General features: G+C 37.1%; 1 protein-coding gene across 2 annotated transcripts in view; it reads left to right on the top strand.

Annotated features, from left to right (window-relative positions):
• Positions 1–19,682, top strand: part of CFAP299 (cilia and flagella associated protein 299) — a 517,974-nt gene that overhangs the window by 183,418 nt on the left and 314,874 nt on the right. The window contains exon 3 of one of the 2 annotated variants that reach the window (XM_058667165.1): positions 4,406–4,490. In XM_058667165.1, coding sequence (XP_058523148.1) covers positions 4,406–4,490 — 85 coding nt within the window. Of the gene's footprint in view, positions 1–4,405; positions 4,497–19,682 lie in introns of both variants that reach the window. The other variant, XM_004590614.4, reaches the window with a different exon arrangement.

Raw genomic sequence — 19,682 nt, 5'->3', positions numbered from 1 at the left:
TTTTATTAATCTATCTTTTTAAACTTTTTATTTTCTATTAAATTTTTTCATACAATATGCAAGAAACTAACTAATGGAAGCATTACTATGTATGCATACAAGTGCTAATGAAATGAACATGAATCCTAGATATGCAAATGTATGGAGTTCATTGGCTTTAAAAGAAATCAGGTCCCCTCTGAATGGAGCAGTGGATCAGAACTTCAGTTTGCACTGGAATGATGATTGTGCCTTATCAGTTTTTGTCAAGTTCCTAGGACAACTAAGCTTTGCTGGCTGTCAGAAATGTCTCCCTATGGTGGCTACATATCTCACTGTCTTCCCTGCTCCCAGCACCTTCTTGTTTGTGTTCTCAAGTGTATTCTCATTGTTTTTATAATGTGAAAATATGATATTGATACAGTGCTTTGATATAAGACTTTAGAAAAGCAGAATAAAGACTTAAGAATCTAGGGAAAGCAGTGTGTCTACGATTAGTCAGTGACCTGATTTGATGATATACAAAAATACTTTATTAGCATAGATCTTAATGATCAATCAAATCTTGCCTGTTAGAACACTCAGTTGTACATTTAAAATCATATTATGATTAATGTCACAAAAGATTAAGAATTTATGGTTAAGGAAGGCAGTTGGTTCAGTGATTAGGAAGCTGCTTGGACCAGCTGGACTGCCTGGCTTGCGTTCTGGCTGCACTTCTGATTCCATTTGCTGTTACTCCACATTTGGAAGGCAGCAATGCTAGCACAAGTGGATGGGTTCCTGTCACTCTGGTCTCTTAGCATTGGCCTAGGTCAATCTGGCTGTTACAAGCATTTAAGGACTGAATGGAGGGGTAGTATACCTGCAAAGCTGTCCCTGTCTTTTCAGTAAAATAATCATAAAAATGTAAAACCAATGAAAGTAGTATATTCTTGAAGCTGCATTTATCCTTTAGATTTTCATTTTTAATTTACTTTTTCAATATAAACCTAATGTAACAAATATATGTGTTAGAACACATAAGCAACATAGTTAAATTGTAAAAACCAGTAGTATAAATTTTTGAGGATTGAAGAATATGTGGAGTCATTTATGTAGGATTATATAAATAGCTTTTGCAAAGAATTAAATATTCTAAAAAGTAACTTATTCATATAAATTTTTCCAGTGTTGGAAGAAGTAGTGAAGTATAAACAAGAAACATAGAGTTCTTGTGTTTATAGAACTGGTAACTCTTAGCTCTTGCAATAGACCTTCACTCTGGAGGAAGTAACTCCTTTTATAATATTTATTTAAGCAAGATTTTTCAGGTTACTGACTATTAAGCAAACCTAGTTATATAAGAATAATGCATGTTGTAGATTTAAGTATTTCTTACCACATACTACGTTAACAATTCTCTTTTCCTAATATTTTCTTCTGCAGATAAGTTCAAGTTTTCATATGTAATATAGTGAAAGGTTAATTATTAATGTAACCTGCTTTTCCTCTGCTGCACATAGCTGATGGGTTACTCAAATCCTTTCAGTTCCCAATTTACATAACGAAACTTCTATCTTCCTTTTCCAGTTCATGGGAAATGTGTGTGTATGTGAGTCCTGAATAATCATTCAGAAGGAACAATTTTTGTCTTAACAGACTATCAGTATCATTGTAACATTTCCTAGAATGGTTGTATATTCATTAATCTTGGTGGTTCATGATGCTGCATGATGCTTTTAAATGAGTTGTGTGTACTGAGTTAACTGGCCTCTTGGGAAGCCTGCATTTCTTATGACAGTGCTTGGTCAAGTCCTGCCTCTACTTTCAGTTGGGCTTCCTGCTAATGTGCCTGGGAGGCAACCATTGTCAAAACAAAAATCAGGATTCTGTTGCCAATAAGTAATAAGGGGTATTGGTTGACAAAAAGAGCAAGAGTCTCAATATTATTGTATTCGAGGGTTCTTATGAGCAGGCTCTAAGCCACCACCAAGGGGATGAGGTAATGGTGTGCCTCAGCAAGAATCGCTGGGGAGATTCTGTTTGAGCATGTCCTTTTATGGCAAAGCAGGTACGATCTTTTATAGCCCAAGGTAAGGGGAAGGCAGAAGGACATCCTCAACAATCCTCCCACCCAGCAATGGCACTGTAATTGGCTAGAAGGCAGCTCTATCAGTCTGGGACTTCCAGTCCTGCAGGTCACATGCACCACATGTGGCCGTCAAGCAACGTGGGACCGCATCGGCTTCTCAGACTTGTGTATCAAGAAGGTCTCAGCAGAGATCGTCCCAGGACAGAGAAGGAAAACCAGTGTGCAGCCCACTGCGCTTGCCTGTTTGGACGGTGGTCAGGTCAGGTTGAGGACCACTGCCAGGGGTCTCCCCCAGGGACACAGTGTGCTGTGTTCTTATGAGCTCCCACACAGGCCAAGTAGCAGAGATCCCACAGCTGTAGCTTTATTTGTGGCTTTTAAACAGACCATAGACCAGACATTAGGTGAGAATTGACCAAGCAGTTGGAATTGTCTTTTGAGAAATAGGAGGACAATACATGTTTTCTGATCAAGCCACTGGCAAAATAAGTTTTATATGTTAGAGATTTTATAATAGAGCAACTCATAAGGTATACAGTGATATGAAAGTAATTTTTGACAGAAAAAGCTGATTTAAAAATATCTCAAATATCTAATTCTTTCCTCTGGTACTAACTAGCAGTTATTTGTCATGTCTTTTTAAGGTGCTTGGATTACTAGTTGATATTGATGTTACAAGCACAAGAACACAAAGCTAGGAAAACAAAAGGGAAAATTTTGATAATTCAGAAAGTTTTATCTCTAGAACATGATGTTCATTAGGTGACATGTTATGCATGTTTATAGTGAGTTAATGATACAGAGGAACAACCTCATATCAACTCCTCAGAAAAAGCCATCCCAGGCTCATTCTACAGCGTAAATATTTGTGTAACCTCTCTTTTCCTGCCTGAATTTAGCACTACTGCTTCACATCAGATCATTAGCCTTGTAAAGACTTTGGAGTAGTTCCTAATTAACCTCTCCCACTGTTAATTCCCTTCAGCTTTATTTCTCCAGACTGAACCATTTTCTTTCCAATGTACGGATTAAACAATCTCCTCTCTCCTTCCAGCAGGCCCTTGTGATTCAGTACCTTCTTGGTAGACAAGCTGCAGACTCCTTAAGCAGCATCCAGGCCTGTGCCAAGACACATGACAGCCGAGTGGAAAATGAGCTCAAGGACCAAAGTTTCTGGGTTTAAATTCTGGCCCTGTTCCTTCTACTCGCCTGGCCTCATGAGCCGCTTATAACAATCTGTAAACATGTTGCATTTCATTAATTATTATATGATCTGCCTCAATTCCTGCATCTAGTTTCTGACTGACTTGCTGTCACTTGAGGTTGTCTAGCATCTTACTCTGAATCCTTTTTTGTCTGTGAAATTAGTGCGGAGCCTCTTCTAATCTGGCTAGTAATCTCATCTTGGAACATTTAGTTCAAGAATAACTGCATGCAAATTCAGCATAAATTAAAAAAAATAAATTGGTAGAGTATCTCTTGCATGAACTGTTCTGATACTTTTATATAACTAGAGGTTTTTTTAATATTATTCCATTATTGTGTATAACTTTCTAAGAGACATCAGGCTATGAGAGAATGGGAATTATGTGTTTATCATCTTGCCTCACTATAACTAACTGCTATACATATACACACAATAAAAAGTTAGTTGAATACATAGGAAACTGCCATAGGAAAAAAAGAATTATTATTTTACAAATCACGCTTGAAATTTTAAGTTTATTTGAAGTAAATTCATCTCCTTCGTGGGTTCTTAACATGTTCTTTTATTTGAGGTAACTTACTGTGGTTTGCTTTCTTGTCTTGACTCTTCACTGAGAAGCTAAGATTGTTTTCTGTTCCAGTAACCATATTTATTTAAACACCTAATATTTGAATTTTCTTAAGTTAATTAAAAATTTTACTTAAATTGTAAGAAAATTAAAAGTTTTGGTGACAAGTCCAAGGTATAAGTATGTTCAGTTTTCATGATGCAATAAAAATAATAAAATTACCGTTGAAATGAAAATGATTCTGGATGTTATGATATGCATATCATTTATAATCTTCATCCTAATTCTTTATAAAGAGTATAAGTATAAAGTTAAGATAAATTTAGAGATACTCTTTGTGCAAGGATACCTCATAAAGATTATGGAAAATATAGAATTACTAGATAAACTAATGCTGAAACAAGAAACATTTTTAAACTCATGAATATATTTCTCATAATACAGTTTCTGTATTATGTCTATGGATTTTATGTTACAAGGTGTCATTTAAGAAAAAGAAGCATGATTATTGGCCCCAGAGTGTTGTAAGCTCTATTTTTTAGCTAATGTATTATAACTAAAAATCTGTTTTTTAAAGGACCCTAACAAGTGCTGGAAAAATTCTGCAAGACAATTTTCTGAAGGCCCTGGCAGTGAGAGAAGAAGACAATCTCAGTGGGAAAGTGAGCGTGAGTACATTTCTCCCAACTGAAAACAGACCCAAGAGATATGTCAATTAATATAGTGTTTATAGTGTTTACTATCTAGCATGAAAAGGGGTTCATGACAGATAAAATGACTGTTAAATGTAATTACAGGAATACATTCCTAAAGTTTTTTGTTTTGTTTTGTTTTGTTTGTTTTGGGAAAGTCAGGCTCACAGAGAGAGAGGGAGATACAGAGACAAACTTGCATCCACTGGTTCACTCCCCAAGTGGCTGCAGTGGCCGGAGCTGTGCTAATCCAAAGCCAGGAGCCTCTTCCGGGTCTCCCACGTGGATGCAGGGTCCCAAGGCTTCGGGCCTTCCTTGACTGCTTTCCCAGGCCACAAGCAGGGAGCTGAATGGGAGGTGGAGCAGCCGGGATTAGAACCAGCACTTTTATGGGATCCTGGCACATTCAAGATGATGACTTTAGCCACTAGGCTGTTGTGCTGGGCCTGTCCCTAAAATTTTAAGTCTCCTGTTTCCTCTGGTAAAATTACCCAAATAGTTAAAAAACAAAAACGAAACAAAACACCTAGGGTTCTAAACACTTATGGTAGAGAAAATGTCCTTAGTTGACAGACTGGTTGCTATGTCCAACTTCCAGGCAGGCTTAAATTTTCAGCCTGGTTTTCTGTTGTGTTCCAAAGGTCACAACCCTCCCTCTCCCCAACCGTAAGTTTTGCCTTTGCCTACTTGATTTTATGTAATTTCTGGAAATGGTCTAAGACTCTGCTTTTTAGATCTTTGTTGGGAGGTACAATGGATACCACAAAATAGAAACACCTGATTTTGCAGCATCCAGGAACTTGGTTTTCCAAAATGTGTTTCAGATCAGATACGTAAAAGTGATAGTACTTGGCCTATAGATTTACTTCCATCCTTTGTTTATATAATAATAGTGAAAGTAGTCTTTGAAATCTTAAAATGTTCAGAACTAAGTTTAATAATAAGGACAAATGCTCATGCTGAAACGGTAAGTAATTGGCTCCTCGAAAAACAACGGGAGTTAGTATTGATGAAAATTTTTGCAGAGTTTGAAAATATTTAAAAATATAAGGAAAGATATTTTACCAATTTTTTTTCCATTAAAAACATTGTAGTTTCTTTCACTATTAGAGCTGTTGCTAATTTCCTGTGCAGATAAAATGTTCAGTGTATTTGGGGGGAAAAGGTTATGTGTTGTTTAGGTAATTGAATATGATTAACACATATTTGAAGTTGGGAGAATATTTTTCAGTTACAGGGTGAGAAAGGTTTTTAAAAGGTAAGGAGAGAAATACATGTACGTACTGGGTTCTGAATGACCTTGAAAATTCTGGATGACTTTGAAGTGTTGACGGCAGTTCTTTGCCTTTTCCCATTTAAATCTCCACCTCAATCATCATATATTGTTCTGCCAATGTATGTGTGTCTGCATCCCTGCTTCCTCTTTTTATAAAGAGAAGAATCATTATTGGATTAGTGCCCACCCTAATCAAATATGACCTGTTTGTTATTACATATGCAACTTGACTACATACACATGGGCCTTATTTCTAAATAGGCTGCATTTTGGGGTACTAGAAATCTAAATTTCATCAACTGTCTTTGAGGTATATAACTCAAACCATAACACATGATTGAAAATGGCAAGATATATTGATTATTTTTGTGAGCATTATTTTTTTCTTTTGGGCAAAGGCATGTGAGTAAATGATTCATATGAAATAGATTAAGAAAAGGAAAGGTGTGTTACTGAATCTTAACTGCCTTTGGAGGATTTTTACAGTGATGTCAGCAGAGAGTTGATTTGGGATCAGGCATAAAAAAACATTTTATTTTGTCTTAAGTTAGTATTACCTTAGATTTAATACTAATGGGGGGGTCCATTAAAGAGGAATCCTTGATGGTGTAGGAGATGAAGGGGGAAATGGTCATATAAGATAAAATACAGAGAATAGGTTGGCTTTTGATACGCAAATTCATAATAGTCATGGAACTTGATCAGTTTTATTTCACTATCAATAAATATCATAAATGAGTTTTATGAAACCTGAAGATACATAGAGCCAAGTAGCCTGAACAATCCAGGGGAAATGACCATTTGTGAGTGCAAGGTAAATCGAGGGCTTCACCTTGAAACTACATTGGCTTCCTTTTGTTTTTCTTTCTTGAAAGTACATGTTGGAAATATTGTGACATGGTTTGAGAATCAATAAAGTTGACCTGCGTGGCCTAATACTAATTCAATAGCAATTTTATAGGATAATTTAAACATAGGTGGAATATTAGATTAGGTCTGCTGTTGCACATATTCTTACTCTGAGAGTCCTGTTTCTTCCCCTGTTTGAAGCATCGTGAAAGTGACTTCTTAGTTTCCCTACTTAGGCCTAGAATTTGGTCTGCTGTAGAAACTTGATCTCTGGAAACAGCACTCCTCTCTGTCCTCATCCATGCGAGCCTCCACCCCAGCGCTTTCAATGCTCATGTTGTAATATTTGCTTAGTCTATACATTCATGCTCCTGCAAGTCTGCCGCTTTGACATCTGATCTCAAGGCTGTGCCCTGGGAGGGAATGGGGTTGAGGTAACTTAAAAGTTTGTATAACTGCTACTCAAAGAATAAAAACGCTTGAAAATTATACTTCCTTTAAAATCTCTCGTGATTCAGTGGTTCACTTGGCCTACTTGTTGTTTAGATAAATCCTCTTCTAGAAAGGCTCATATTAAGTATGAAGTAATCTGTTTTAGTATCTAAATGCCTTCTAATTTCTTCTATATGTGTATATGTACCTTGAGAGGATTTCATGGGTATGATAAAGACTAAGGAAAATTTTAGGGAACCAGAACTGATACATGTGCAAAGAATAAAGTAGGTGGAAATGAGTGTAACAATGTAAAATAGATTATTTTGAGATAAAAATTTCCATTTTTTTCTAGACTACCCTGAGTGAGATATTTACATACTTGACCTATCTCTTTTCTCCTCTGTTGGTTTCTCTAATATAATTACTCTGGAAATGATAACAACCACCTTGTGGTTGCTTATTTAGTTTTCTCAATGTGTTTCTGATGCTGATCTTACACCTCCACTTTACCTGAACAAAAGTTCTGGTTATGCCTGGCTGTTTACCACACATTGTGCTAGCTATTGAAGATGCACTGGGTTTTGTATGCATGTGGAGTTCAGAGTTGTTTATGGAAGAAAGTGAATAATTTATGCGAATATTTGTATATACTTGTTCAGCTATATATCCATTTGTTTAGTATTTTGCATGAAGATTGCCTTAATCAGAGAGAACATATAGTATTTATGCTTTGAGACTGGTTTATTTCATTGAGTATAATGGTCTCCAGTTAGGACCACTTTGCTTCAGATAGTGAGTTTCAGTCTTTTTAATTGCTGTGTAATATTCCATGGAGTAGATGTACTACAGTCTAGCCATTCTTCTTTTGATGGGTATGTGTGTTATTTCCATGCCTTCGCTATTGTGAATTTTGTAGTTCACTTATTCATTTGCAGATTTCACTCGTTTGGTTTTATTCCTAGGAATGGGATAGCTGGGCCTAACAGTAGATCAATTTTCAGTTGTCTTAGCACTCTCCATCCTGACTTCTATAGTGGCTATAGTAGCCTACACTCTCAACAGTAGAGTAAGGTAACTTATTCACTCTATTCACATCAGCAGGTGTTGCTACTAGAGTTCTGAATGTAGGCCAATCTCACTGGAGTTAGGTGGAACCTTAATATGGTTTTTATTCATATATCCCAATATTGAGGAAACTGATCATCTTTTTTCATGTGTCTCTTAGTCATTTGAATTTACTCTCATGCATGAATTGTATAATGGAGACTAACATACTTGGAAGTGAAGATACATTGCAGCATGCATCTCTGCTCCTGTATAAAAGGAGGATTTCCAATGAGAGCACTAAACATACCTTGAGAATATGATATCAGATTTTGTACCTTTGCTTATACTTACAATGTCCTAATACACTTAAAATAGCAGAATGGTAAACTTGTAGATGTTACTCAAGGACTACACTGCTATAAAAATATGGGAGAAATGGTGGGAAGAGAAATTGTGGAGGAGGAAGTGGGGAATCCCTATGCCTACAAAATTATATCATGGAAAATAATTTTTTTAAAGTATAGAAAAGTAAGTGAATATTCAAATAAATATAAAAATAAAGGAAATTTTTAAGACATTGTTAGTATTACGAAAGGGAAATATAAACTCCCTATATAAAAGTGAGTTGAGGAATGATATATTCAGACATTGGTATGTTTCTACAGATATGAAGACATTAGTATGCCTTTAGTACAGAGAAAAATTGAGACTGTCATACAGAATATAAGCCAGGGGTCAGTGAACCAAAATCATGTAAGAGGAGGTGGATGGTTGCTTGAATCAGGAAGCTGATAGGACATAAGAATATGAGACAATTTGATCATTATTGTGAACGTAAGCTTATCATTGTGTGGTGATAGAATGTGGCAGAGGAGGGTGTTGGAGGCAAAGTTAGTAGTCATGGATTACTCTGACCTTTCTTGTTCAGTCTTTACCTGTTAAGTTTGAACTGTTAATGGACAAAAGCACATGCTGTAAATATTTGAGATGATAGATGTGCTAGTTAAGCAAATTTGATTATTCCCAATGTTTATGTGTATCAAATGTAACATTGTGCCATATAAATCAATATAATTCTTGTTTATGAATTTAAAAAAATAAGCAGAAAAAAATTTTAAGATGGCATTGAGACGTTAAGTTAGGCATTAATTTAAAAGATATGAACTCTTCAGGTTTGTTTCCATTTTGCTGTACATTAAGACATTAAAATTGAACCTATATGCTAACCTATAACCTTCATATCCTGCAAGAATAGACCTTGAAAGGCAGGGCCGTTGGTTCAACAGCTTGGGACACAGATCTGAGTTGAGTTCTGAACTTTGGCCTGGCCTTGTGCTAGCTGTTGTAGGCATTTGGGGTTGAATCAGTTGATGATAACTCTGTACCCATCTCTGCCTCTCTGTTTCTCACAGCAGTAAAAATTACAATGTAATACACTGGAAGTAAGTATGTAGAAATAAGCATTGGAGAATGAAATATAGGAGACAGGACAGTGGAAGAGGTGATTACAACAGCTCAAGAAATAGGTAGTAAAAGAAATAAGGGAACTAATGTTGAGAAAAAGATGGATTTGACAGGCAACAGAATCTGCAAACCAGGTGCTTTGTTTTGATGTAGACGTGGAGCTGTGGTGGACTGTTCCCATTTTTGTACCTGGGGTCACTCATTGGAAAGTGAGCATCTGGTGATTAATTTAGTAATGTGAGGAGTAGTATGATCTAACTGCAGAGGATTTAGTATGGTTCTGTGGTTACAATAACAGAAATTAGACTCAGGCTAATTAGACTAGACTCAGACTCTGGGTTCTTCATAATAGAACGTTAAAAGTATATATTTTTTTAACCACAGTGTTCTTCTCTGTACTAAAGACCTCCTTTGTATTAATATTGCCTATTAAAATAATTTTTAAAAATTATTTATTTTTACTTGATGCAAATGGCAGAGAGAGGCAGAAATGGAACCATCTATTGGTTTACTCCCCAGATACCAGCAACATCCAGGGTGGAGTCAGGCTGAGAAGGGCCACCTGGCAGTAAGTCTGAGTGTCTCATGTAAGAGGAATGGATCCAATTGCTTCAACAACCATCTGCCTTCCAGGGTGTGCACTATCAGGAAGCTAGATTGGAAGTGAAAGAGTTGAGATCCAAGCCACTTATTCTGGCATCGAATGACATGTCCCAAGCAGAATCCTTATCTCTGCATTACATGTTCTGTCTCCCACAACGAAAGCTGTTTACATGCTGGTACCTTGCAGGATGTATAACAAATATTTACTAAATGACATAATTTTTGTTAATAGAATTAAAGCTGCTAGAAATGTGATTATGAAAATGTAGAAAATATGCAACGCTCATATTTGTATTTTTTAGCAAAATATGAAGTATGATTGAGTTTTTCATAGGGAAAGTGATTCAAAGGATTCATTGAGATAATCAGTTGCCTGTGGATATTATTATGAATCTAGCAATTGTTGGTCATTGGAAATAATAATATTAAGTTAAAACCTTATGGAATGTTTTCTGATGCTATCACAAACCAGTCTATCTTATTTGTACCTGATATTTGCCACAGAGATGTATAAGACATGGGCTCTGTTTACAGTCTAATGTAACAGGAATACATAACTCTTTTAAGTGGCTCAGCAGCCGAGAGGGAGGAGTGTTATTTTTCACTGAGGTTGTAATCCAAGAATCCTTGATTTGGTGAATGGAAAAAAATAGCATATTCCCTTCCTAATCAGAGACTCAGGAGGAGTAAGGAAAGATCCCATGCTGTTCTGGGTGGAGCCTGTTGACACTTACTTTCCTGCTGAATGTTGACTGTGTAAACAGGTGGCTGACTAGTTTTGGCTTTGAAATATGCATTATTGAAGCTGGTATAAAAACATTCCTTACAGCTTTTCCTTCATTCAAAGGAACCACTGTACCGAGGTCAGGAAAACCCATGAATTAGGCAGTTCCTAATATATCCATTTCCTGTGTTGAAATCTGTATGAAACATAAGATTGCGTTGTATGTGACCAATAACATTGTGCTGACATGATCTTTTCCCTCCTTGCTATTTTCCAACTTCTATAAAATGTTCCCTTTCAAGAAAATGAAAGCATTATACAGATGTTTATTTCCTTTTTAATGGAACCGTGCTTGTCCACTAATAAACCCTTATGGAAATTATATGAGTCACACAATCTTACCTTCATTTTAAACAGATTACATCAATGTTTGTAAAATAAAATGCCTATCAACTTCGATTTCACTAGAAAACTATAGTTGAAGAGTTTTACATTTTTAAAAATTTCTAGGATAAAAATACAGTCCAGAGAGAATGAGATCCACAAGAAAAAAAAGAGAGGTTATACGACCATATTATCTGTTTGAGTCTTGTGTTTATTAGTAATTGCCTTTTAAAATGCACATTTTCAGCACTAAACAGCTTGAGTTTCTCCTCCTTCACCGTATAAGAAAAATAATTTTCTCACTGTTGATTATTTGTTGAATAAAATAAAACAATGTGCAAAGCACACATACACTGAATAGTTAGTAGTTGATTAATAAGCTATAAACATGTACCTAGAGTAGAGCCTAAGATGTATATTTTAATGCAGCATTTTTACTGAAAAAGTTCTTTCACAGGAAATTTGTGAAGTTTTGGGGAAGTATAACACCACAAAAAAGCCAGGCAGAGCTGTGATTTCAGTGAAAATCCAAATTCATCTTGATCGCATTGAAAGCTCTGGGGAGGTATCAGTTGTGTCACAGAGTTTATTCTTTCCTGAGCCAAGGAGGATGCGCTTTCTATTCCTCTCCGTCCCAGTTTTGCTGTTAATAACACATCAGCTGTGGCACAGGTAGGAGGTGTAGGGAGTTGTGTAACTGTCAGCTAAGGAAGATCCTTTTGCGAAAGGTACAGGTGGAGCCCTTGGCTATTAGATCTGCAGGATTTAGGGCTGGGTGCAGCAGCCTTGAGAGTGAGATGAAAGAGTGTGTAAAATTGGCTTGCTGAAAAATTTGTGTATTTTCTGCTTTGTAATAGATACTTTTTGATAGGCAAGCACTGAGGTGACTTGTTGATTTCATTGGTTTATATTTTATTTCATTAGGATAAAAAGTAATGAAATGATATCTTAGTTGCCTAATATGTAATGTAGGAATGGAAATCATATTTATCAAATTGTTGTTTTCTCAATTTCTATGGAATCAAGAGAAGGTGTCTTAGGATGTTGCTTACCACTTAGACATGTATAATCAGGTATAAAATAGTAAGTTATCTGTTGGGAAATTATATACATACTTTCTTATGTATTTTCTAAAATAGTGGAATATTTTAAGATTCTTTGAAAAGTATTCGAGGAGGAATAATATCAGGTTCTGAAATATTTTTTTCTTGGAGAAGGTTAGTTGGCAGTGGGCGGAACACATAGCTCTCTAAATCGGAATCCTGATGAGAACATGCATCACATCTATACAGCTTTGGAAAGCTCCTCTAAATTAAACAGAACTAATAAAAACAAAAGATCTGACCTTCTGTTATCACCCTTTTGGAGTCAGAGGAGGGATTGTGGTGTTAGGGAATTGGGGAGGAGGTGAGGAGGTGAGGAGGTGAGGAGGGAGGAATGCATCCATATTGAACATCAGTTCCACGAGTCAGAGTCTCAAAGATGTAGAAGGGAAGAGTTTATCCTTTTCAGCCTTCTTCCTATTACGGGAGTCCTCCTTTCAGTTTCTCTAACAGATGGCCAGACAGCCTTTTCTTAAATAGTTTAAATATTTCCATTGCTAGGCAGCTCATCTCATAGGTTATTTTTGTTGTGGCAGGTTTCAATAATTAGATACAGAGTTCAGTAATTAGGTACAATCTGCCTTGTTTCAGTTGCTGCAATTCTGGAGTCTTGTAAAATACTGCTGCCTCACTTATTTTTAAAGATAGCTTTCACTTTAAAACATTCAGAACATTTTTACATTCACATTTTAAATTCATTCTGTCGCTACTGAAGTTTTCCGCAATTCTGAATAATGTTTTTGGTAACACTTTTGACTATCAACATCCTTTTAAAACTTTCTTAAATCGAAGCATAGTGTTCATATAAAAGTTTACAACTCAGGTGGCTGGTGATGTGGATCTAACAGCTAATTCTCTACCTTTGAGTCCTGGTTGCTCCACTTCCCATCCAGCTCCCTGCTTATGATCTGGGAAGGCAGCAGAGGATGGCCCAAGACCTTGGGACCCTGCACAACCGTGGGCAACCCAAAAGAAACTCCTGAATCATGGCTTTGGATCAGCTCAGTTCTAATCCATTGCAGCCATTTGGATGATCTCTCTTTCTGTCTCTGCTTCTCTCTGTAAATCTCCCTTTCCATTAAAAATAAATAAATCTTAAAAAAAATAAAAGTTCGTAAGTCATAAGAAGTTTCATACAAACCAGTTATGCAACATTAACAAGAGAAAATATTGCTTATACCACACTAAGCCTCTTATATACCTATTTTATTTCCTGTTTTCTACTCCTAAAGATGATCAGTATTCTGATTTCTAACACCCCATAACACCTTTGGCTTTTGAAAAATGTTTAATAAACAGGACCATATTAACTGACTTCTTCCCAGGAATGTGTTGTGAGATCAATCATGTTGCTGTATGTAGCTACAGTATAACGTATTCTGTCATTTTTATTAATCAAATGACAGTGCTATTTCATCTTCTGTTTTACTCTATGTAGACAGTGGACTATCGCTTTACCCTCCATAGATAGCAAGAATGCTTAAGCTTTGGCTGCTCTAATTAATGGTGCTAAGGACATTTCTGCACATGTGCATATGTAGCTGTGTACATGGATTGCTATTGGATTGACCTATCAATTAAGTTAGGTCCTAGAAAAATTTTTGCAGACTCAGCTTTATTTGTGGTAAATAATGTCAAACACTTTACTGAGTGATTGAGATGATTTATGTTCCCATCAACTGTGCTTGTCTGTTGTTTCATAATCCTGCTAAATTTAATATCTTAATTTCTAGTTTTAGATACTCTAATACATATGCAGTGTTATATCATTGTTGCTTAAATTTACACTGATCCGACTTCTTTCATATGTATACTTGTTATTTAGATACTCTCTTTCATAAAATGTCTGCTCAACTCTTGTTCATCTTTTCAGTGTGGGCTTTTTAAAATTTTCTTATATTTTTTTTGAAATTTGACCATGATATTGTCTGAGAAAATCACTTTCACTATGGATTTATTTTACCTCTGGGAGAAGTTAGACCCGCAAGATGGCACAGTATGTTCTCAAAAGCATATTCTGGCTTCTAGCCATCTCCAGTAGTGTGAAAGTGAAAGCTTTAAGCATAGTTGTATTTAGTGAAATCCAAGATGAATATCCCAAGTATATATTTACCTCAGTTACAACATTTTCATTTATGAAATGCCCCCTTTTTTTTAGTTGTTATGAAGGCACAGCATAGGTTACATAACCTGTATTAGCTTATTTTTCCTGGGTGTAATGAAATCCCCGAAATTAAGTTGTATCTGAAGAAACACATTGCATGTAGCTCAGAATTTTGAAGTAGAAATCATAGTATAAACAGCATGCCACTGAGTCTGGCAAGGGTCCTTTTGGCTATGTCACATCATGGTAGGTTTCATGGCAGGTCCATATGTGAGAACAAGAGCTCACATGACAAAATTAAAGCAGATCAACTCACTTTCTGGAACAGTTCACTCTTGTGAAAACTAACAAGCATCCCCCAAGTCTCCCTTAATGCCTTCTGAAGGGGAATGGCACCCCTAATGACCCAGCCCCATCCTCTTGGGTCCCACCTCTTGGGAGGTCTAGTGCCTAGGTGTTACCACATTGGGGATGAAGTCTCCAACATTTGACTTACAAACCACATATAAATATAGAAGTTATCTGTTATCGTTCCGTGAGTCTAATCTCTGTATCTAATCTTACATTGCTGTTGAAACCATAGATTATCATCACCTTTATTTTCTGTACAATTTGTTTTCAAATCATACCCTATTATTAGGAAACTAGGCTCTTTTTGATAACAAACAAACAAACAAATCAAACCTTAATCTTACTTGCAGTGGCAACATTTGGCTCTTTATCATTTTGTATATAAGATTTATAGCCCGTGCACCATCTTTGATTTTCTGCTGTGGTACCTAGGGTTAGTAAGGGCAAATAACAACACTGCTTTGTAGAAGATAGGCCAAGTAGTTAGTGACTGAGTGAGGCTAGAAAATAAATGAACTATCTGTAGGCTCATTTTTAGCACTTCAGAAAGTCTGACTTCAGAATCCTAGAAGTGTTGAATTTCAGCATCCATGTTGATAATGAGTACAGGTTTCAAAAGTTTCATTCAGATGTACCTCGTAATCGTGTTACAAATTTCATGGAAAATGAGGTTCCTGCTTTCCCTAACCTTGCAGGCTGCTCCTCTTACACTCCAGGAAATCTTTAAGTTCTGAAGCTTGTGTTTAGACTGGAAGGGATCACTTATGCCTGAAATATTTGCAGCAATGCTTTCCTAAGACATGTGACCAAATCCTACCATGTGCCTTTAGCAATCAAGCAATGAAGGTTACTGATTATCAGTGGGAACCTTGACTGTGCTGTACTTGAAATTGGGATACAAAACAAAACAAAAAGCTAAACATTACCAGATCTCCAAGGGAAAACTTAGTAATCCTTGAATAATAAACAGAGAAAATATTTTTAAAAGTCAGGGTATCTGAATACCTTTGAGATCAGTTTAACATATATGTTCTGCACTTAAATACTGCAGACTACGAAAATTCAAATTGACCTTGGCCACTGAGTACAGTATTTTTGGAAGAATGAGCTGTAGTGAAACAGTTCCTTCAATATATGAGGCACAGCTCTGCTTTCCTTCCATGCTAAGCAGGCAGAACTTACCCCCACCTGCTTGCTTTTCCTTAAATAAGCATATTATCTGATCTAAGTAGTCCAAAGAAAATTTTCTTTTGCTCAGCTTTGAACGAACTCCTCCCCTTAACCATTCACCGAATCCTAAAGTTGTAATGTAGTTTAGGATCTTGCATTATATCCATGTCACTTTTTGGAATCACTTCAAAAGTGCAATGCCTTGAATTATTTTCAAGCACTGAATCAGCTTTTGTTTAAGTCGCTTTTCTCATTTGGCAATGTAAATTTATTTTTAAATGTAAGTTTATTATAATAGTTCAGACTATGCTTTTGCGAAGCTTGAAATACACAAAGATTTGTCTTTGATTATTTTGCAGTTATATAAAGAAAAATGTTGAATATTTCTTCTAATTTTTTTTAAAGATTTATTTGTTTTTATTGGAAAGTCAGATATACAGAGAACAGGAAAGACAGAGGCGAAGATCTTCCTTCTGTTGATTCACTCCCAAGTGGCCACAACAGCCAGAGCTGCACCAATCCGAAGCCAGGAGCCCAGAGCCTCTTCTGGGTTTTCCAAGCAGGTGCAGGGTTCCAAGGCTTTGGGCCATCCTCGACTGCTTTCCCAGGCCACAAGCAGGGAGCTGGATGAGAAGGAGGGCTGCCGGGATTAGAACTGGTGCCCATATGGGATCCCGGTGTGTTCAAGGCGAAGACTCTAGCTGCTAGGCTATGGCGCCAGGCTCTTTATCTAATTTTTAATATTGCTTTCATAGGAACTCTTATATACTGTGACTCTTTATTTTCTATTAATGTTGACAAAAATTATAGGGAATGGCTTTGATGGGGGAAACTTTGGAAAAGAAGACCTGTGATTAAAAACATTCAGTGATAATGACAGAAATTTTTGAAGGTAGAATTTTAGAGTCAGAGCTAAGTTCTTACTGTTTGGAGCAATTTGAAAATTACATGCTGCTTTTTAACTTTTCTTTTCTTTCCTTCCCTTCCCTTCCCTTCCCTTCCCTTCCCTTCCCTTCCCTTCCCTTCCCTTCCCTTCCCTTCCCTTCTCCAGTTTTCCTTTTACTTTTTCCTCTGCTCTCCTTTCCTTTCCTCTCCTCTTCTCCTCTTCTTGCTTTTTTTTAAAATAAAGATTATTTTAACTGGCAAGACAGATTGGCAGAGAGAGGGAGAGACAGGGAGAAAGATCTTTCATCTGCTGGTTCATGCCTCTAATGACCACAGTACACCGAGCTGAGCTGAGCTGAACTGAAGCCAGGAGCCAGGAGCTTCTTCTTGGTGTCACCTGTGGGTATAAGGTTCCAAGGGCTTGGTCCATCTTCCTCTTTTTTTTCCTCAGGCCATAAGCTGGAAGGAGAGGAATGAGAGTAGCTGGGACACAAAGTGGCTCCCATATGGGATGGGAGTGCTTCTGGATAGAGGATTAACCTGTTGAGCCATTACACTGACCCCTGTTTCTTCCATTTTAGAATGAGGGTTACAATCGCATCCACTAATATTATGGAATGCTTTAAATTAGACAGGAAGAGACAGTTCTGCTAATAGTGTCTACTTATTGATTGCCTCACAAATATTAGTCATAGTTCAGATTTAAAACTTCTGAAGATTGTTTCATAAAATAACAACTTTCTCAAACGGTTAAACAGAAGAATCATTAGAAAAAATGTAAGGATTCTGCTCTTTTTTTTTTTTAAAGATTTATTGATTTTATTACAAAGTCAGATATACAGAGAGGAGGAGAGACAGAGAGATCTTCCATCCGATGATTCACTCCCCAAGTGAGGGCAATGGCCGATGCTGCGCTAGTCCGACGCCAGGAACCAGGAACCTCTTCCGGGTGTCCCACACGGGTGCAGGGTCCCAAAGCATTGGGCCATTGTCGACCGCTTTCCCAGGCCACAAGCAGGGAGCTGGATGGGAAGTGGAGCTGCCGGGATTAGAACCGGTGCCCATATGGGATCCCGGGGTGTTCAAAGTGAGGACTTTAGCTGCTAGGCCATGCCACTGAGCCCTGCTCTTTTTACTTTATGGCTGATGAACTTGAGAATCAAAGCTGTAAAATGTCCTTATGTAAATATTGTTTGACAAGGTAAGTTGGAAAGATTAAACATCCAGTCTCACTCTTTTTATTTATTATGGCATTATTCAGGTAGAAAACTTAGGGCTGCTAAAGCTAATTTTTACCTAAATTAAGAATTTATCTGGCTTGAAAACTTCTCAGTGTTTTCATTTAATAAATGAATGTATACTGTTTACACATACTGTGTTTTTTGAATCTATTTTTTTTTAAATTCATGTGAAAGGACAGAAAGAATAGGACTGAGAGCAAACTTTCTTCTAGTTCACTCCGCAAATGCTCACATGAATCAGCTGGGGCTAGAACTGGCTGAAGCCAAGAGCCAGGTAATCCATGCGGCTGTTCCACGGCCAGCAGGATCAGCTGCTGCATTCAGGGGCAAACATTGTCAGAAAGCTGGCATCAACATCAGGTCTAAGACTGGACCCAAATGCTCTGACGTGGCATGGGAAAGACCCATTTGACTTCTTAACCACCAAATGGAACACCTATCCTTGTTTGTGGATTTTAAAGTGGAAATGGTTTTCATAAGTCAACAGTACATAGTATTGAAATTTCACGTCATTTTTTCTGTAAAATTTCTCTGTGTTCCACATAATTTTGGGATGAACTAAGAGACCCTCCTAACGTTAGGTAGAATGAGAATACAGCACTGACTCTCAGATCAACCTTTCCTTTTGCCCTTTGTGGAATTTGATATTGCTAGCCTTCAGGGATTTTTTTTAATGGCTATTGTAGAGTGTTTATCTAGGATCACATTACCTTAAAATAGGGGTGTGTGTGTGTGTGTTTTGTGAGCTCCACTTCAGTGAGAGAATCATGAACCACATTGTTATCCATTTCCAGGAGGATGGTTAAAGAATAGAACAACGTAATGTTCAGAAAATATCCTTAGGTTTCAAGGAAATGTAAATGAAGAGGACGCAAAGATGAATCTTGAGATACTTGCTGGTCCTTAAATTTGGATGACTTGACAAAAATGTCTGTGGTTGGGCTAGTGTTGTCGCTTAGCTTGTGAGGCCAGGTTCCTTGTAGGTTCAAGTCTCAGCTGCTCCACTTCCGAATCAGCTTTCTGCTAATGGCTTGGAAAAAGCAGCAGAAAATGGCCTAACCAGTGGGGCGTCTGCCACCCATGTAGGAGAGCAGATGACATTCCTGCTTCCTGGCTTCAGCCTGGCTCACCCCTGGCTACTGAGGTTAGTTCTGGCAAGTGAACCAGTGGATGGAAGACCTCTTTCACTCTGTTTCTCCCCTTCTCTCTCTCTGTTCTGCTGTTCTCCCCTTCTCTAAGTAAAAAAGAAAGAAAGAAAGAATGCTGGTGATCCCTGTAGCTGTGCAATTTTATGCCATGGTTTGACAAATAACAGGACAAAAATTTTTAAGAGAAGTACCAACCGAGAAAGAAGAGTCCAAAATATTAATAATGCCAATGCTCTAATCTCCCCAGTATTAAAGAGAATAATCCATGTTGAAGTTAAATGCTTTTTTTTTTGCCATACATTTGAAGGGATTGCCAAGATAAAACTTTAACTATACAAATGAGTCACAGTTAAACTAGACTGATGAGAGAGCAGCCCA

Source organism: Ochotona princeps, chromosome 7 (assembly GCF_030435755.1).
Source record: "Ochotona princeps isolate mOchPri1 chromosome 7, mOchPri1.hap1, whole genome shotgun sequence".
Lineage (NCBI taxonomy): Eukaryota > Metazoa > Chordata > Mammalia > Lagomorpha > Ochotonidae > Ochotona > Ochotona princeps.
The sequence above is the reverse complement of the archived record's forward strand: the minus strand, read 5'-3'. Positions and strand labels throughout refer to the sequence as shown.